The sequence below is a fragment of the Sebastes fasciatus genome, chromosome 11 (assembly GCF_043250625.1).
Source record: "Sebastes fasciatus isolate fSebFas1 chromosome 11, fSebFas1.pri, whole genome shotgun sequence".
In the NCBI taxonomy this organism is placed as follows: Eukaryota; Metazoa; Chordata; class Actinopteri; order Perciformes; family Sebastidae; genus Sebastes; species Sebastes fasciatus.
The window spans coordinates 22,748,819-22,761,673 of record NC_133805.1 but is presented as its reverse complement, the minus strand read 5'-3'; the positions used below and the strand labels follow the sequence as shown (position 1 = coordinate 22,761,673).

The following is a 12,855-nucleotide window of genomic DNA, read 5'->3' as shown; positions in this document are numbered from 1 at the left end:
AAAAACATTCATTCCTGCCGATGTCTATTAAACTCCTCAACAACTCGTAACATCAGGCTATCATAATGACAGTGCAATATGTTAAATAGGAACAGTGCAATATGTTAAATAGGAACAGTGCAATATGTTAAATAGGAACAGTGCAATATGTTAAATAGGAACAGTGCAATATGTTAAATAGGAACAGTGCAATATGTTAAATAGGAACAGTGCAATATGTTAAATTGAGACAGTGCAATATGTTGCATATGTGTAATATTGGACTATTGTCTGTGCAATACGGGCAACACGGTAGACGGTGCAGTGCACTACCGGTGCAATACCTGCCATGGTGTGTGTGATAGTGTGTGTGATAGTATGTGCCATTATGTACATGGACTGTGTATGTGTTGATACATCTGTTTCTGTGAAACTGTTTCCCTGTCCGATGTGGAATTGTTTATTATTGTTGTTGATGCTGTTTTAATTTAGTGCTTGTAACTGCAGTTGGACGGAGTCCAGGAAAAATTTCCCCTCGGGGACAATAAGAGTATATCTTATCTTATCTTATTTCTTGCTGACACAAGGGTGACATATTGTCCTTTATGATACCTGACAGCATTTCGTATTTGCATAATCGTCCACTGCGCTTGCTCATTATCCAATCACGTCTCAGATACTGGTTGCCTAACAACGCCCCCTCCAATAACAGTGACGTTTGGTGAGAAGGGAGCGGAGGAGGAGTAGACTTCATATCATATCAGCAGCAGCAGCAGCAGCCTGAACACTACCTACCTACCTACCTACCTACCTGTCTGTCTGCTGTGTCGGGGCATCTCTGCTTCACTGCGTTCAGAGTCAAACAGGTGAGATTGTTGCTTGTTTTTACTGCTCACAAGGTGAAGACTGAACTCTGCGTGGCAGTAGCTAGCTGGTGTTTTCCATATGTTGTTAGTTTTGACAACTGTCTGACTGAGTTGATCCAGTTCATGTTTAGCAAACAGCTCTCATCCAGGTTAGCAAACGATAGCAGCTAATAAAATGTTTGTAAATTACGATTTAATGTCTTCGATAACATTACATTCATGCTACAAACCAGGACGTTTAAGCTCAGTTACCTAGCTGAGTTATACTAGTCAACTACTAAACGTTAAAGTTGCTAAACTATTTCACTATAACTATAAACCTTGTAGTGAAAACACAACGTTAGCACACCAAGCTAACTGAACAGTAAGGCCAACTGTTAATGTATGAAGACACATTTAACTAACATATAACGTTACACACTTGACTTTATATCTTCGCTTCAGTCGGTGTTTAACTTTAGATAAGAGTTGTGCATGTTTACTGGTTTGTTTTTGCTGGGATGCACATTGACATGTTTAAGGAGACACTTGTATTGACTGGTGGTTGTTGTTATGTCCTCACCAACATGTTCAGTTCAGTTGCATTACTTAACATGACTCCTTTTTGTTCATCAATACATTGTACACAAGCTGGAACAGTTCAGTAAAGTTGTTAAGTGGTTGCTTTTCATCCTTTTTTAGTGTATTGTTGTACTTTGCATTTTTCTGTATGTAACTATATTGATATATGAAGTATATATAGATTGTATCAATGGTTTTACTTTGTGTATTTTATGTGGCTCAGACCAAATCAATCTTTCTTTTGACTCATTATATTCTATAGCATGTTTACTGGTTTGTTTAGATATAACAAGGTTGCTGGGATGCACATTGACATGTTTAAGGAGACACTTGTATTAACTGGTAGTAGTTTTTATGTCCTCACCAACATGTTCAGTTCAGTTGCATTACTTAACATGACTCCCCTTTTGTTCATCAACACAATTGTACACAAGTAAAGTTGTGGGAGAGGTAGATAGCTGGTCCAGCTTGTTTCACCAGTCAAGATCATAATATTGCCCTGAAGGCACAAAAGTAAAAAAAAAAAAAAATACTCATGCACTCTCAGATTTAGCCCATCTGCAATGGAATCCCTCATTTTTTTTATCTAAATCTGTTGGCTATATGCAGGGATCATTTCACCACCCTGCAATTCAGTTGCCAGTGGCCAATAGGAGGGCCCTCTTAAACCCCAATCTAAGCCCCACTGGCACACATCGGACAGTTAATCCTGTGTGGGTGAAGCAAGCAACCCAGCTCATCTGTTGCTGGTCTATCTCATAACTTGATGCTCCATTGCAGGGCTCAGTTCCAGTGGGAGCCTCTGATCTGCCCGCCTGACTGATAATCCACCTCCCGGTTGGTAACTCATGACCTTGCATCCCTGTGTCCTGATGTGTCGGTGATATGGGAGAGTGGTGGACAACTGTGCCAATAGGGACATCTATGGGTAAGTTTCCCTGCTAATGATTTGGTGGAATATGTCAAGAATAGAAAGGCTCATCCACCCACTGTGCTTTTTTTGGGATCTGCTAGAGGTGACCCATATTTTTGTTCTCATTTTAGAGCAGCAACCTTGTTCAAGCCTCTCAGTATGAGAACGCACACTAGATGCTATGTGAGTTGACCTAATTTCTCTCTCTCTGTTCTTTGTTTTTAGGAAACTATGACATCTCCAGCATATCACATGTGACGATGTCCCCCTCGAGACAGAACAACCTCGTGTCAATGTACTCTGCTTTTCCCCTATCCAAAAGCTCCTACAATGTGATAAGTGCCTTTTGCACAGAGGATAATAGTCCTCAGTGCATTTCATACATCAATCAGGTACAGAAACACCCTGCTAAATGCTTATTATTGCCATGTATTACTTGCACTTGACGTTTTTAATTTCTGTAGAGATCATTCACTACAACGGCGACATAATTCCTCTTTCTTTCCCAGGAGCTCGACTCACTGGGCCTCTCCTCCACATGTATTGAGGCCAGCTCACCAGGGGAAGCCGGCCTGAGCACGGTACCATCTCTGAATGCCATGTATGAGCTCATGCAGATTCACCGACGCGATATGTGCACTTTAGAAGAGCTTGAGAAAGATCAGCTGAAGAAATCCAGCACCTTGGACCACATACAGATGAACAATTCCAGACTCAAGGTATGTATGACAACAGGGTTTCTTAGGGTCTGTCTCAGTCCAGTTTTAATACAAGACTTGTTTTATCCCTCTTTGGATCCAGCTCTGTGTACCCACAGACTATAATCTGACTCTGTAAGGTGCAATAGTAGATGCTGACCACTAGAGAGCAGAAAAGAAACGTTCAATTCTGTACACAGGAAATTTCCTCCCTTCCCATTATTCCAAAAAGAAATTAATATGACTACTGTAAAGAAACCAAACGAGGAAAAACCTTAAAAACTACTGTTCTCCGACAACTACTATCTATCATTTTGAAGAGCACAATGATGGTCATGTTCCCTTATATCAACAGTTGTCTTTGCTTGCTATCAATCAATCAAACGTTATTTGTATAGCAGCTTTCATACATGTTAGTGCAGCTCAAAGTGCTTCACAGATGACTGACATGCCAAAAATAAGACCAGTTGGTGCTCATGGTGAAAAAACAATGTCAAAGAAATACATAGTAGCCCAAATAGATAATAAAAAGCAAAGGGGCGATGCTAGTCTATCATACACAACAGCGGTTAGTGTTGATTTGTTGTCAAGATGTTGTTGTCATAGAAACATTAGAAAAAGCGCTTGATGAAACGCTGGGATGAAGCGTTCCCTAGCGCTTTTCTGACAGAATTTTTTTTTTTATATGGACACAGGCCCTTAACCCTGAATTAACTTCTTGTGCAGAACATTGCCACCTCACTGTGCTCATAATAAAAGTTATGTTTAATTCTCTCCAGGATCAGTTGGAACTGTCCATAAGGGAGAAATCTGGTCTACATGAGACAGAGAGGCAGCTACAACTCAAAATTAAGACCTTGCAGAGCTGCTTGAAAACAGAAAAGGATGAGGTATAATTTTACTGTATCTTATGAGCAACACTCCTGTTTCTGTTTTTGTTTTTCTGCATGAGTCTGTCTAACTCATGATTCAATCATCCTGAACAGGTTCAGAAGCTCCAGAACATCATCGCCAGCCGGGCCTCTCAGTACAGTCACGATGCCAAGAGAAAAGAGAGAGAAACTGCAAAGCTCAAGGAACGCCTCGGCCAGCTGCTGGTTGACAGAAAGGATAAGAAACTAGGTAAATATGCAAGTCTTCAGCAAAATGCATCCCTAGAATTTCAGACCAATTTAATACAATTTTTCCACCTGCTTTTCCCAACTAGCCATCGACGCACTGAATTGTTTGGGACGGTCGGATGGAAAGAGGAGCCACTGGAAGACGGCAAAAGCGGCAGCCAGGTATCATGAAAGCCGTCTCGTCGTTTTGCAAAATGTGTTATCATCAATCGAATAACTGTACTTGTAAATTGCTCCCTGCAGCCACGAGGGTGAGATGTACAAGTCGTTGCTCAATGACTACGAGACGAGTCAGAGGTCCTTGATGGTGGAGAACGCTGAGCTTAAGAAAGTCCTCCAACAGATGAAGAAGGAGATGATACACATCCTGAGTCCACGGCAGTCCTCCACCAGAGGAGCCACTGCTGATGACAGTCAGGAGCAGGTATTTTTTTTTCTCATTGTACCAATGCATAAAAAAGAAACTTGATAAATTACCTGCGAGTATGTGTGTCAGATTTAATGAGACGAGATGCTTGTATGTTAAAAAGTTACCGTTGGTTTCTGCTGTTTTGCTCAGGCTGATTCAGACGGGGAGGAGAAGGCGGGTGACTCCAGCAGGGAAGCTCTGGACCAATCCTGTGAGCACGCCAGGGAGCAGCTCACCAACAGCATCCGCCAGCAGTGGAGGAAACTGAGGAACCACATGGAGAAGTTAGACAACCAAGGTAAATGCAGCGCAGTCACTTCCTGAATTACTGCTAAAGTAACTGGGGTTCTTGTGGTGTTAGTTTTTTTTTTAGATTAAATGTTTGTCAAACAACTTAATGAGAGGTTATTAAAAAGTTGGATTCTGGAAAAAATGTGTAGCTGTTACAGACACACAGTATGCCTAGAAGGAAATTAAGATCATCAACTGTTGGTGTATTTGTTTGCCAAGCCTTGCAAGTGCAGAATCGGCTGGAGTCCAATAAAGAGGTGATACCAAGGGAGACCCACGAGGATGAGATGGAGAGGATGAGGCGTGAAGTGCAGCAGTGCAAAGAGTTCATTCATGCACAGCAACAGCTCCTCCAGGTCAGCTTCTACTTGTTTGTATAAGAGCAGACAAGGCCAGTAGGTCTTCAGGTGAAACATTTGCTGAGCAAAATAGCAAATATACCAATAAAAGAGACTTCTCATTCAGTGTTAATTTCGTTAACGAAAAACTATGACGTCAACGACCTTTTTATCCATGACTAAGACGAGACGATGATGAGACGGCATCGACATCATTAAACAATAAAGGTGACGATATCAAACATGCAATATCGTTGACGAGAAAAGACGAGACTAAAATTTAGTTTCACACATGCACACATCGCGCTGCGGCGACACCGCTCAGTCTGTCTCTGTCCTTCTTGTCTCACACCTCAAACCTGACAATTGTGCTAGTATGATGCATAAAGTTAGCGGATCGGGTTCAGGTGGTGGATTGACTTATATTTTTGCATGTTGGGTGTGCTGATTGGCTCCCATAACGGACCGGTGGGTGTGACTGGCCCGCATCACTAATGAGCACAGTGAGGAGGACTCAGAGTAACTGCGAAGCTGCATTCTTAACCATTCAACTTGTGTTTTTCATCAGATAATGATAACATAAAATGTTATGTGGAATATGAATGACTAAAATCATTGGTTTTGGCTTGGTTTGACTACTAAGACTAAATAAAAAAAATAGCTGACACAATTAAGAGCGAAAACATTTTGACTAAAAGTTAACTGAAATGTAATGATGTTTGGTGACTAAAACTGAATTACGTTTTGAGTTGTTGTCGACTAAAACTATGAAGGATAAAAATTACTAAAATGTGACTTAAACTAATAAGCATTTTCGTTTTAAGACTAAATCTAAAATAGCTGCCAAGATCAACACTGTTCTCATTACAGTCAGTGCAAATTATGAGATGAAATTGCAGATAAATGAGCCTTTGTCTGGTGCATATTACTATTTGGAAATTCTTTATAATAATTTGGTCTAAAAAGTTTAAAGCGACTGTTCATTTCTGCCCATCCAGCAACAACTCAACACATCATTTGACGATGAGACGGCAGTTCTTCTTAATGACTGCTACACACTGGAGGAGAAGGAGCGTCTCAAAGAGGAGTGGAGGCTCTTTGAGGAGCAGAAGAGGAACTTTGAGAAGGAGAGAAAGAACTTCACAGAGGCTGCTATTCGCCTGGGGCGAGAGGTACTCAAGTCCTTTGATGTTGTACCACAATTTTATTCAATATATTGTGTTTTTAATCTTCTTGTGCTCCACAGAAAAAGGCCTTTGAGGAGGACCGTGCTTCTTGGCTCAAGAATCAGTTTTTGAACATGACTCCATTTACAGACCGTAGAAGATGTTCTTCATCTGACGGTCAAAGTGCCTTATCAATCAGTAAGTTGGTGCTTCTTTAAGATAATAGATGCATTTCATCAATTGCTGATGAATAAAGAGCGCCAGTTGTGATGTACTGCATGTAAACACCAGTGACTTCACAGAAATTTGTTATCATTGACTTTTTATTTGAATATCCGTTGTATTCCAGGAAGTGAGCCAGAAATGCGGATGTCTTCCACGAAAGCTAAGCTGGTCAAATCGTCAACGTACGCTACGTTCTCCACTCCTAAACCTTCACAAAGTGCTGCTGTGCCATCCACAACCGAACTTTACCGGACACTCCGCCTGATACCAGACAGCAGGTATCATTCACTCACTTCATTACTATTATATGTTTTATTTTACTAGGAATGCTTCAAGCCAGTGTAGGATGTGAAAATGTGACCTTCAAACTCTTAAAGGGATAGTTTGGGTGTTTTGAAGTGGGTTTGTATGAGGTACTTTTCCATAGTCAGTGTATTACTACAGTAGATGACGGTCAGCACGCTCCCAGTTTGGAGAAACAGACAGGCATACCGACATGGGAGCAAAGCAATGCACTGCTGTGGACGGCGGCAGCAGGAAAACATATTTTAGCCACCTAAAAAAATTCAATATCAGTTTAAGTGTACACTATATTTGGAATATTTTCATCGCTTTACCATGCAGTCAGACAGCCCTTTCTTATGGGGAACTGAAGCCGATGTATCCATCTATGCTCTCGTCAAAGCCACCAGACACCATTGAAAGAAACTGTAATTTTACCTCAGGGGTTGCTGGTCTACCGCTGCCTCGACCGGTTAGTTTGTGTGTGCTATTGTGTGACTTTGGTGAATCCAAACTAACCAAAGTCACACAACTAACTAACCGATCGACGCAGTGGTAAACCAGCAACTCCTGTGTTCTGCGAGGTAAAATTACTGCTTTTTTCAATGGACTCTGGTTGCTTTGGCAAGAGCATATATAACGGCTTCAGTACCCTGTTGGAAACATAGACATAGAGGTGAGCCTTTCTTTTAGGTGGCTAAAATATATTTTACTGCCGTCCCCGTCCACAGCAGTACATTGCATGGGTTCCATGCGGTAACTCCTGTCTGCTTCTCCAAGCTGGGGTATGTATGAGTACCTCATACAACCCTACTTCAAAACACCCAAACTATCCTTTTAGCAGCAGATCTGAAGTTCCTTGTAAATACCACAAATGTATTTTACGAGGATCAGACCCTGTTGCTTGGTGATGTTGGTGCCATGTCATACCTATTAATCTTTTTTCATTTCAGTTCTTCCAGACATTCAAATCGAGGATGCTGGCAAGAGTCCAGCACCATTGAAGATGGAGATACTCGAGTCAAATCAAAAAACAGAGTTCGATGTGGAGACCTGAGTATCTTCTCTTTGGGTGAAGATGAGAACAGCCTCACTTGAAGAACGTCCAGTGCCTTTTTTAATTTGTGATTTCGCAAATGGACTTAAGCATCGATTCATGGCTGGACTCCATCATCACCACTGATGAACCCCTACATTATTTTTGCAGCATTTTTATGATGTTGCTTTGTTATGGACACACGCACAAATCATTCACCAAAGCTGATCAAAGAAGAAAGCACTTTAATGGTTCTGCCATTGTTCATTTCTTTTTACAAACAAATCAAAACTGACTATTCAGATTTTAAGCTATATATTCACAGGAGGGTATATCTACCAAGTAGTGATTTGAACATAGAGTAAGACATCTTTTTACATGTGGATCATATTCAATGTTTTAAATTAACTTTATGTTTACATATTCTAGATGTATAAGTTATGGTTTTAATAGCATATATTGACATATGATTGATAATGATCTGCTCTGCTGGTGCACAATAAAGATATTTTTAATGAAATATTTGATTCTCATAGTTTTCAGTGGCTGAGTCCAGGTGTCAAATTGAGGGAGTGTCCCTTTAACCTGTCTTAGAGACCCCCATATTAGCCCATGTCATGGTTTACATTTTGGTTCCTCTCGTGTCCCCAGGTCTCCCAGGCAGCTGCAGACCTTCAACAGTTTTGCATGCAGAATGCCTTACAGGACCCTCTGCTTACCGGCGTGTCCTCCAGCACCAACCCTTTCAGGCCGCAGAAGGTCTGCTCCTTCTTGTGAAACCACTGCATTCATTGGTGAGTCCGCCACCCTGTTGACACATTCAGGCACATGCTCGTACATACTGTACGTACATACATCAGCACAAGCAGTTCAGTTCATTAAAATCAAATCCTCAGCCTAATGTGTTTTCTATTTGTGCCTCTGCTTTTACTTTCTCGTCCTGCAGGCCTTCGTTTTGATGCTACAGGGAAAAGTTGACCTCAACACTGCTCCTCATTACTTTAATTAATCCTTGTTGCGCCTGGTGGCACATAGGGCAAGGACTATCTCCACTCATCTCTGTTGTTTGCTTTCTTCTAAATGCTGTTCCGGCTGTATCCCCTCGTCTTCATTTCTCCTTCGATGGTTCGCCTCCAGGTTGTTTTCGGCCTTCCTCTTTTGCGTTTTCCCTCTGGTGTCCAACGCAATGCCACTTTTGTCATGTCATCAGATGGTTTCCTTAATACATGTCCAAGCCATCTCCATCTTCTTCTTATTAATATTGTGTCCATGTCCAAGCACCCTGTCGTTTTGTGTAGTTCATGGTTTGTAATCTGCCTATAGGCCAGAATATCCTCATGATCTTTCTGAGGCGGGTATTGTGAAAGCTGGAAAGCTTGCCTATGTCTGGATGGAGGTTGAGCAAGAGGGTAATCTCTTCGTCCTCTAAAATATAATCTGATTACGGAAACGGGGACTAATAATATTTTTACCTCAGAGTACCAGCAGAGTTTTGCAAAGCATGAATGTCGTCAGTGAAAGCCAAACTGCTCCTCATGCCAAGCCATTATAGTGCCACGGGAATCTCTCGTGTGTAGAACACTTTGGAATCATGTCAGGAAGATTACCATCTATTTTCAGCCACAGTAGAAAACATTTTATTTTTCATGGCACAGTGTGATTTTTGAGTAAATAATTGTGCCTTTTCCTATTGTTCTATTTTAGTCATCACTGTTCTGGACTTTTTTTGTATTTAATGAATAAAAAAAAACATTCTTTATTACTCCAATGTTTTATTGATTGGCATTTTCTGTTTTTTGCTACTCAGCATTGCATGACAGACATAAGTGCCGTCAGAAGTATTTTAATTTATTTTTGGGATGATAATAATAGAAGCATCTGATGTTTCTAAAAATGTTAGAAAAACATATAATTGGGAAGAAGTAAGTATTTCTACTTTGTAAAATATACTTTACAGGCCTTTTTTTCACAGACATTTTGACATGTCAGTAGAAAATGCACAGGTGTATTTAATAACATTAATGATAGATGCATTCCACTTAAAGAGAGATCCTGGTACTGTGCATGCTGGATCACTAGAATAGCTTACTGCTACACTTACACCAATAATGTTTTATTGATTGGCATTTTCTGTTTTTATTCTCTTTTTTAATGTGTCGCCTCCTGGTGTTTTGAAAGAGGAGCTGCAGTCACAAGTTTTCAACAACCGGAATCCGGATGTGATCATCTCTTTGCTTTTGTCTCTCAGCATCCAGAACAGACTCCCACCCTCCGACCAGCCTTCATTTTACACAGCAAACACACAGCGACAATGTCGGGTTCCTCTAATCTGGTAGCCATGAAAAAAGTCGTACAGCAGCTCCGCTTCGAGGCGAGCATAAACAGAGTGAAGGTAATTTATGTGTTCATTGTTTTTATGCCAAATAACGGAGGAGGAAAAATCTCCACCGTTTCCACCGACCCGCTGATGCTAACGAGGCTAGCCGCTAGCAGGGCGTTGCTTTGGACTGAAGGGAAGTATTAAAGTGTGGAACTCTGTTCAGATCAATCACTCAACATCTGGCAAGAGAAGAGATCATGACAGCACAGTTAGCTCGTGACCGTAAACATCTGTCCAGGTTGTAACCTAACTAAATGTAAATCTGTAACTACTTGAACATTAACCTGATGAATAACCCTCTTTGACTCCATTTTTTTTTCCCAGAAAAAAAGAAAATCTGTGTTTCCACCAGATCATGCTGGTGTTTCAGTCGTTTTTACTTTGTAAGAACAAAGTTTCAAAGCAAATTTAACAAGACAACTTTGAGAACTCATTGACTAGCGTTGGTTAAATAAAATGAACTAAGGTTAAACTCAGAAATAATGTGATTTACTCAAGACTGTGTCTCATTATGGGTTGGTTTCAGCATTACTTTCTGCAAATTTGGGAAGTACCAAGCAAGTGGTGGTTCAAGTTCCTTGTAAAATGTAAAGAAGCAAATCCACAGCAATGCCTGCTATTGATAGGATTACTATTAATTAGTAACTATTGACTATTGATCATAATAGAATTATTTGACCTAATGATAAATATTTTACTAATCTTAGCCAAATTATTTATTCATGAGGGCAAAATTCTTAAAGATCCCACCCATCTTTATGTGCTATTATAATCATTATTTCCACCACATAATGCTTGTATTGTTTTACTTTGTAAAACAAAGTTTCAAAGCAAATTTAACAAGACAACTTTGAGAAGTCATTGACTAGCGTTGGTTAAAAAAAATTAACTAAGTGATACGATTTAAACTCAGAAATATTGTGAATTACTCAAGACTATGGATCTCATTATGGGTTGGTTTTGAGTCGTCCAACATTATTAGAGTTATAAGACCTAATGATAAATGCTTTTCTAATTTTAGCCAAATTATTTATTCATAAGGCAAAATTCTTAAAGATCCCACCCATCTTTATGTGCTATTATAATGAAACTCTATATTAAGTCCATGAAATTAATGAATTAAAAATATGCCTCTCTGATCTCTTTATATTACTTGAAAGTTATCTGACCCTATAACTAAGGATCCCCTTTTTTAAAACTTTGTTTTATTTATGCCATGCTTTTTTAAAATGTATTTATTTATTTATTATTTTATTGTCCGTGTAAACGTTTAATATCTTTTGTGATCTCTGCTCAGTTTTGAGGATGATAACTTTCTCCACAAAAAAAAAGGCGGACATTTTTTAAAGTATCCCAGCAATGGAGTACTTTATTTTCATAAAAATTAGGGGACTCACAAGGATTAGAAAAAGGTGAAATTGAAGTAGCAAGAGCCCTAGCTATACTGACTTTTCATTTCTAGTATGGGACAGGCTTAAAAAAATACTTACTACAATTTCCATAATGCAAATCAGTACAGTCTCTCCTGATGATATCATCAGGGTTATTTTCAGACTTTGAAAAGCTCCCACCCTTTGGCAACACATGTACACTTTTATTTCCCAAGATATTGATTCAGAATTTTCCCTCTCCTATAAAAATGTATTTGGCTTATTTTCTTACCCCTTCCACAAAAGCAAATCAACATTAAAAAAAAGCTCCCTCCCGAGACACAGAAGACATTATACAACAGTTTTCAGTGGCTGAGTCCAGGTGTAAAATTGAGGGAGTGTCCCTTTAGCCTGTTTTAGAGACCCCCATATAAGCCCATGTCATGGTTTACATTTTGGTTCCTCTCGTGTCCCCAGGTCTCCCAGGCAGCTGCAGACCTTCAACAGTTTTGCATGCAGAATGCCTTACAGGACCCTCTGCTCACCGGCGTGTCCTCCAGCACCAACCCTTTCAGGCCGCAGAAGGTCTGCTCCTTCTTGTGAAACCACTGCATTCATTGGTGAGTCCGCCACCCTGTTGACACATTCAGGCACATGCTCGTACATACTGTACGTACATACATCAGCACAAGCAGTTCAGTTCATTAAAATCAAATCCTCAGCCTAATGTGTTTTCTATTTGTGCCTCTGCTTTTACTTTCTCGTCCTGCAGGCCTTCATTTTGATGCTACAGGGAAAAGTTGACCTCAACACTGCTCCTCATGCCAAGCCATTATACTGCCACGGGAATCTCTCGAGTGTAGAACACATTGGAATCATGTCAGGAAGATTACCATCTATTTTCAGCCACAGTAGAAGAAAGGAGACAGTTTTATTTTTCATGGCACAGTGTGATTTTTAAGTAAATAATTGTGCCTTTTCTATTGTTCTATTTTAGTCATCACTGTTCTGGACTTTTTTGTATTTAATGAATAAAAAAACATTCTTTACTACTCCAATGTTTTATTGATTGGTATTTTTTGTTTTTTGCTACTCAGCATTGCATGACAGACGTTAGTGTCCATATTATTCCGTCAGAAGTATTTTAATGTATTTTTGAGATGATAATAATAGAAGCATCTGATGTTTCTAAAAATGTTAGAAAAACATTACAAAAATTG

At 39.9% G+C, this 12,855-nt stretch overlaps 3 protein-coding genes across 4 annotated transcripts; all 3 read left to right on the top strand.

Moving 5' to 3' along the window:
• The first annotated feature begins 703 nt into the window (after positions 1 to 703).
• On the top strand, positions 704 to 8,405 carry ssx2ipa (synovial sarcoma, X breakpoint 2 interacting protein a). 2 transcript variants are annotated; one of them, XM_074651631.1, is made up of 14 exons: positions 704 to 845; positions 2,187 to 2,334; positions 2,545 to 2,711; positions 2,829 to 3,038; positions 3,797 to 3,907; positions 4,004 to 4,139; positions 4,225 to 4,300; positions 4,382 to 4,562; positions 4,698 to 4,845; positions 5,058 to 5,194; positions 6,175 to 6,348; positions 6,423 to 6,540; positions 6,692 to 6,845; positions 7,803 to 8,405. In XM_074651631.1, exons 2-14 carry the CDS (start codon positions 2,292 to 2,294, stop codon positions 7,945 to 7,947), a joined length of 1,800 nt encoding a protein of 599 aa, XP_074507732.1. In that variant the 5' UTR covers positions 704 to 845; positions 2,187 to 2,291; the 3' UTR covers positions 7,948 to 8,405. The 2 variants fall into 2 exon arrangements, with proteins under 2 accessions (XP_074507732.1, XP_074507733.1); XM_074651632.1 differs by lacking the exon at positions 704 to 845 and adding an exon at positions 869 to 994.
• An 88-nt stretch (positions 8,406 to 8,493) lies between these two features.
• Positions 8,494 to 9,215, top strand: LOC141777409 (guanine nucleotide-binding protein G(I)/G(S)/G(O) subunit gamma-5B-like). The gene is made up of 2 exons (XM_074651636.1): positions 8,494 to 8,679; positions 8,832 to 9,215. The coding sequence occupies exon 1, from the start codon at positions 8,498 to 8,500 to the stop codon at positions 8,660 to 8,662; it is 165 nt and encodes a 54-aa protein (XP_074507737.1). The 5' UTR covers positions 8,494 to 8,497; the 3' UTR covers positions 8,663 to 8,679; positions 8,832 to 9,215.
• Positions 9,216 to 10,109: 894 nt separating this feature from the next.
• Positions 10,110 to 12,693, top strand: LOC141777408 (guanine nucleotide-binding protein G(I)/G(S)/G(O) subunit gamma-5-like). Its single transcript, XM_074651635.1, has 3 exons — positions 10,110 to 10,277; positions 12,113 to 12,255; positions 12,408 to 12,693. Exons 1-2 carry the CDS (start codon positions 10,197 to 10,199, stop codon positions 12,236 to 12,238), a joined length of 207 nt encoding a protein of 68 aa, XP_074507736.1. The 5' UTR covers positions 10,110 to 10,196; the 3' UTR covers positions 12,239 to 12,255; positions 12,408 to 12,693.
• The last annotated feature ends 162 nt before the right edge of the window (positions 12,694 to 12,855 follow it).

Bases quoted from the DNA above. Each gene is read 5' to 3' on its own strand.
- LOC141777409 (XM_074651636.1), top strand. From the start codon at position 8,498: ATGTCATGGTTTACATTTTGGTTCCTCTCGTGTCCCCAGGTCTCCCAG.
- ssx2ipa (XM_074651631.1), top strand. From the start codon at position 2,292: ATGGGAGAGTGGTGGACAACTGTGCCAATAGGGACATCTATGG. The intron at 3,908-4,003 runs GTATAATTTTAC...CATCCTGAACAG, and splicing joins TGAAAACAGAAAAGGATGAG to GTTCAGAAGCTCCAGAACAT. The intron at 4,140-4,224 runs GTAAATATGCAA...TTTCCCAACTAG, and splicing joins CAGAAAGGATAAGAAACTAG to CCATCGACGCACTGAATTGT.
- LOC141777408 (XM_074651635.1), top strand. From the start codon at position 10,197: ATGTCGGGTTCCTCTAATCTGGTAGCCATGAAAAAAGTCGTACAGCAG. The intron at 10,278-12,112 runs GTAATTTATGTG...TCGTGTCCCCAG, and splicing joins CGAGCATAAACAGAGTGAAG to GTCTCCCAGGCAGCTGCAGA.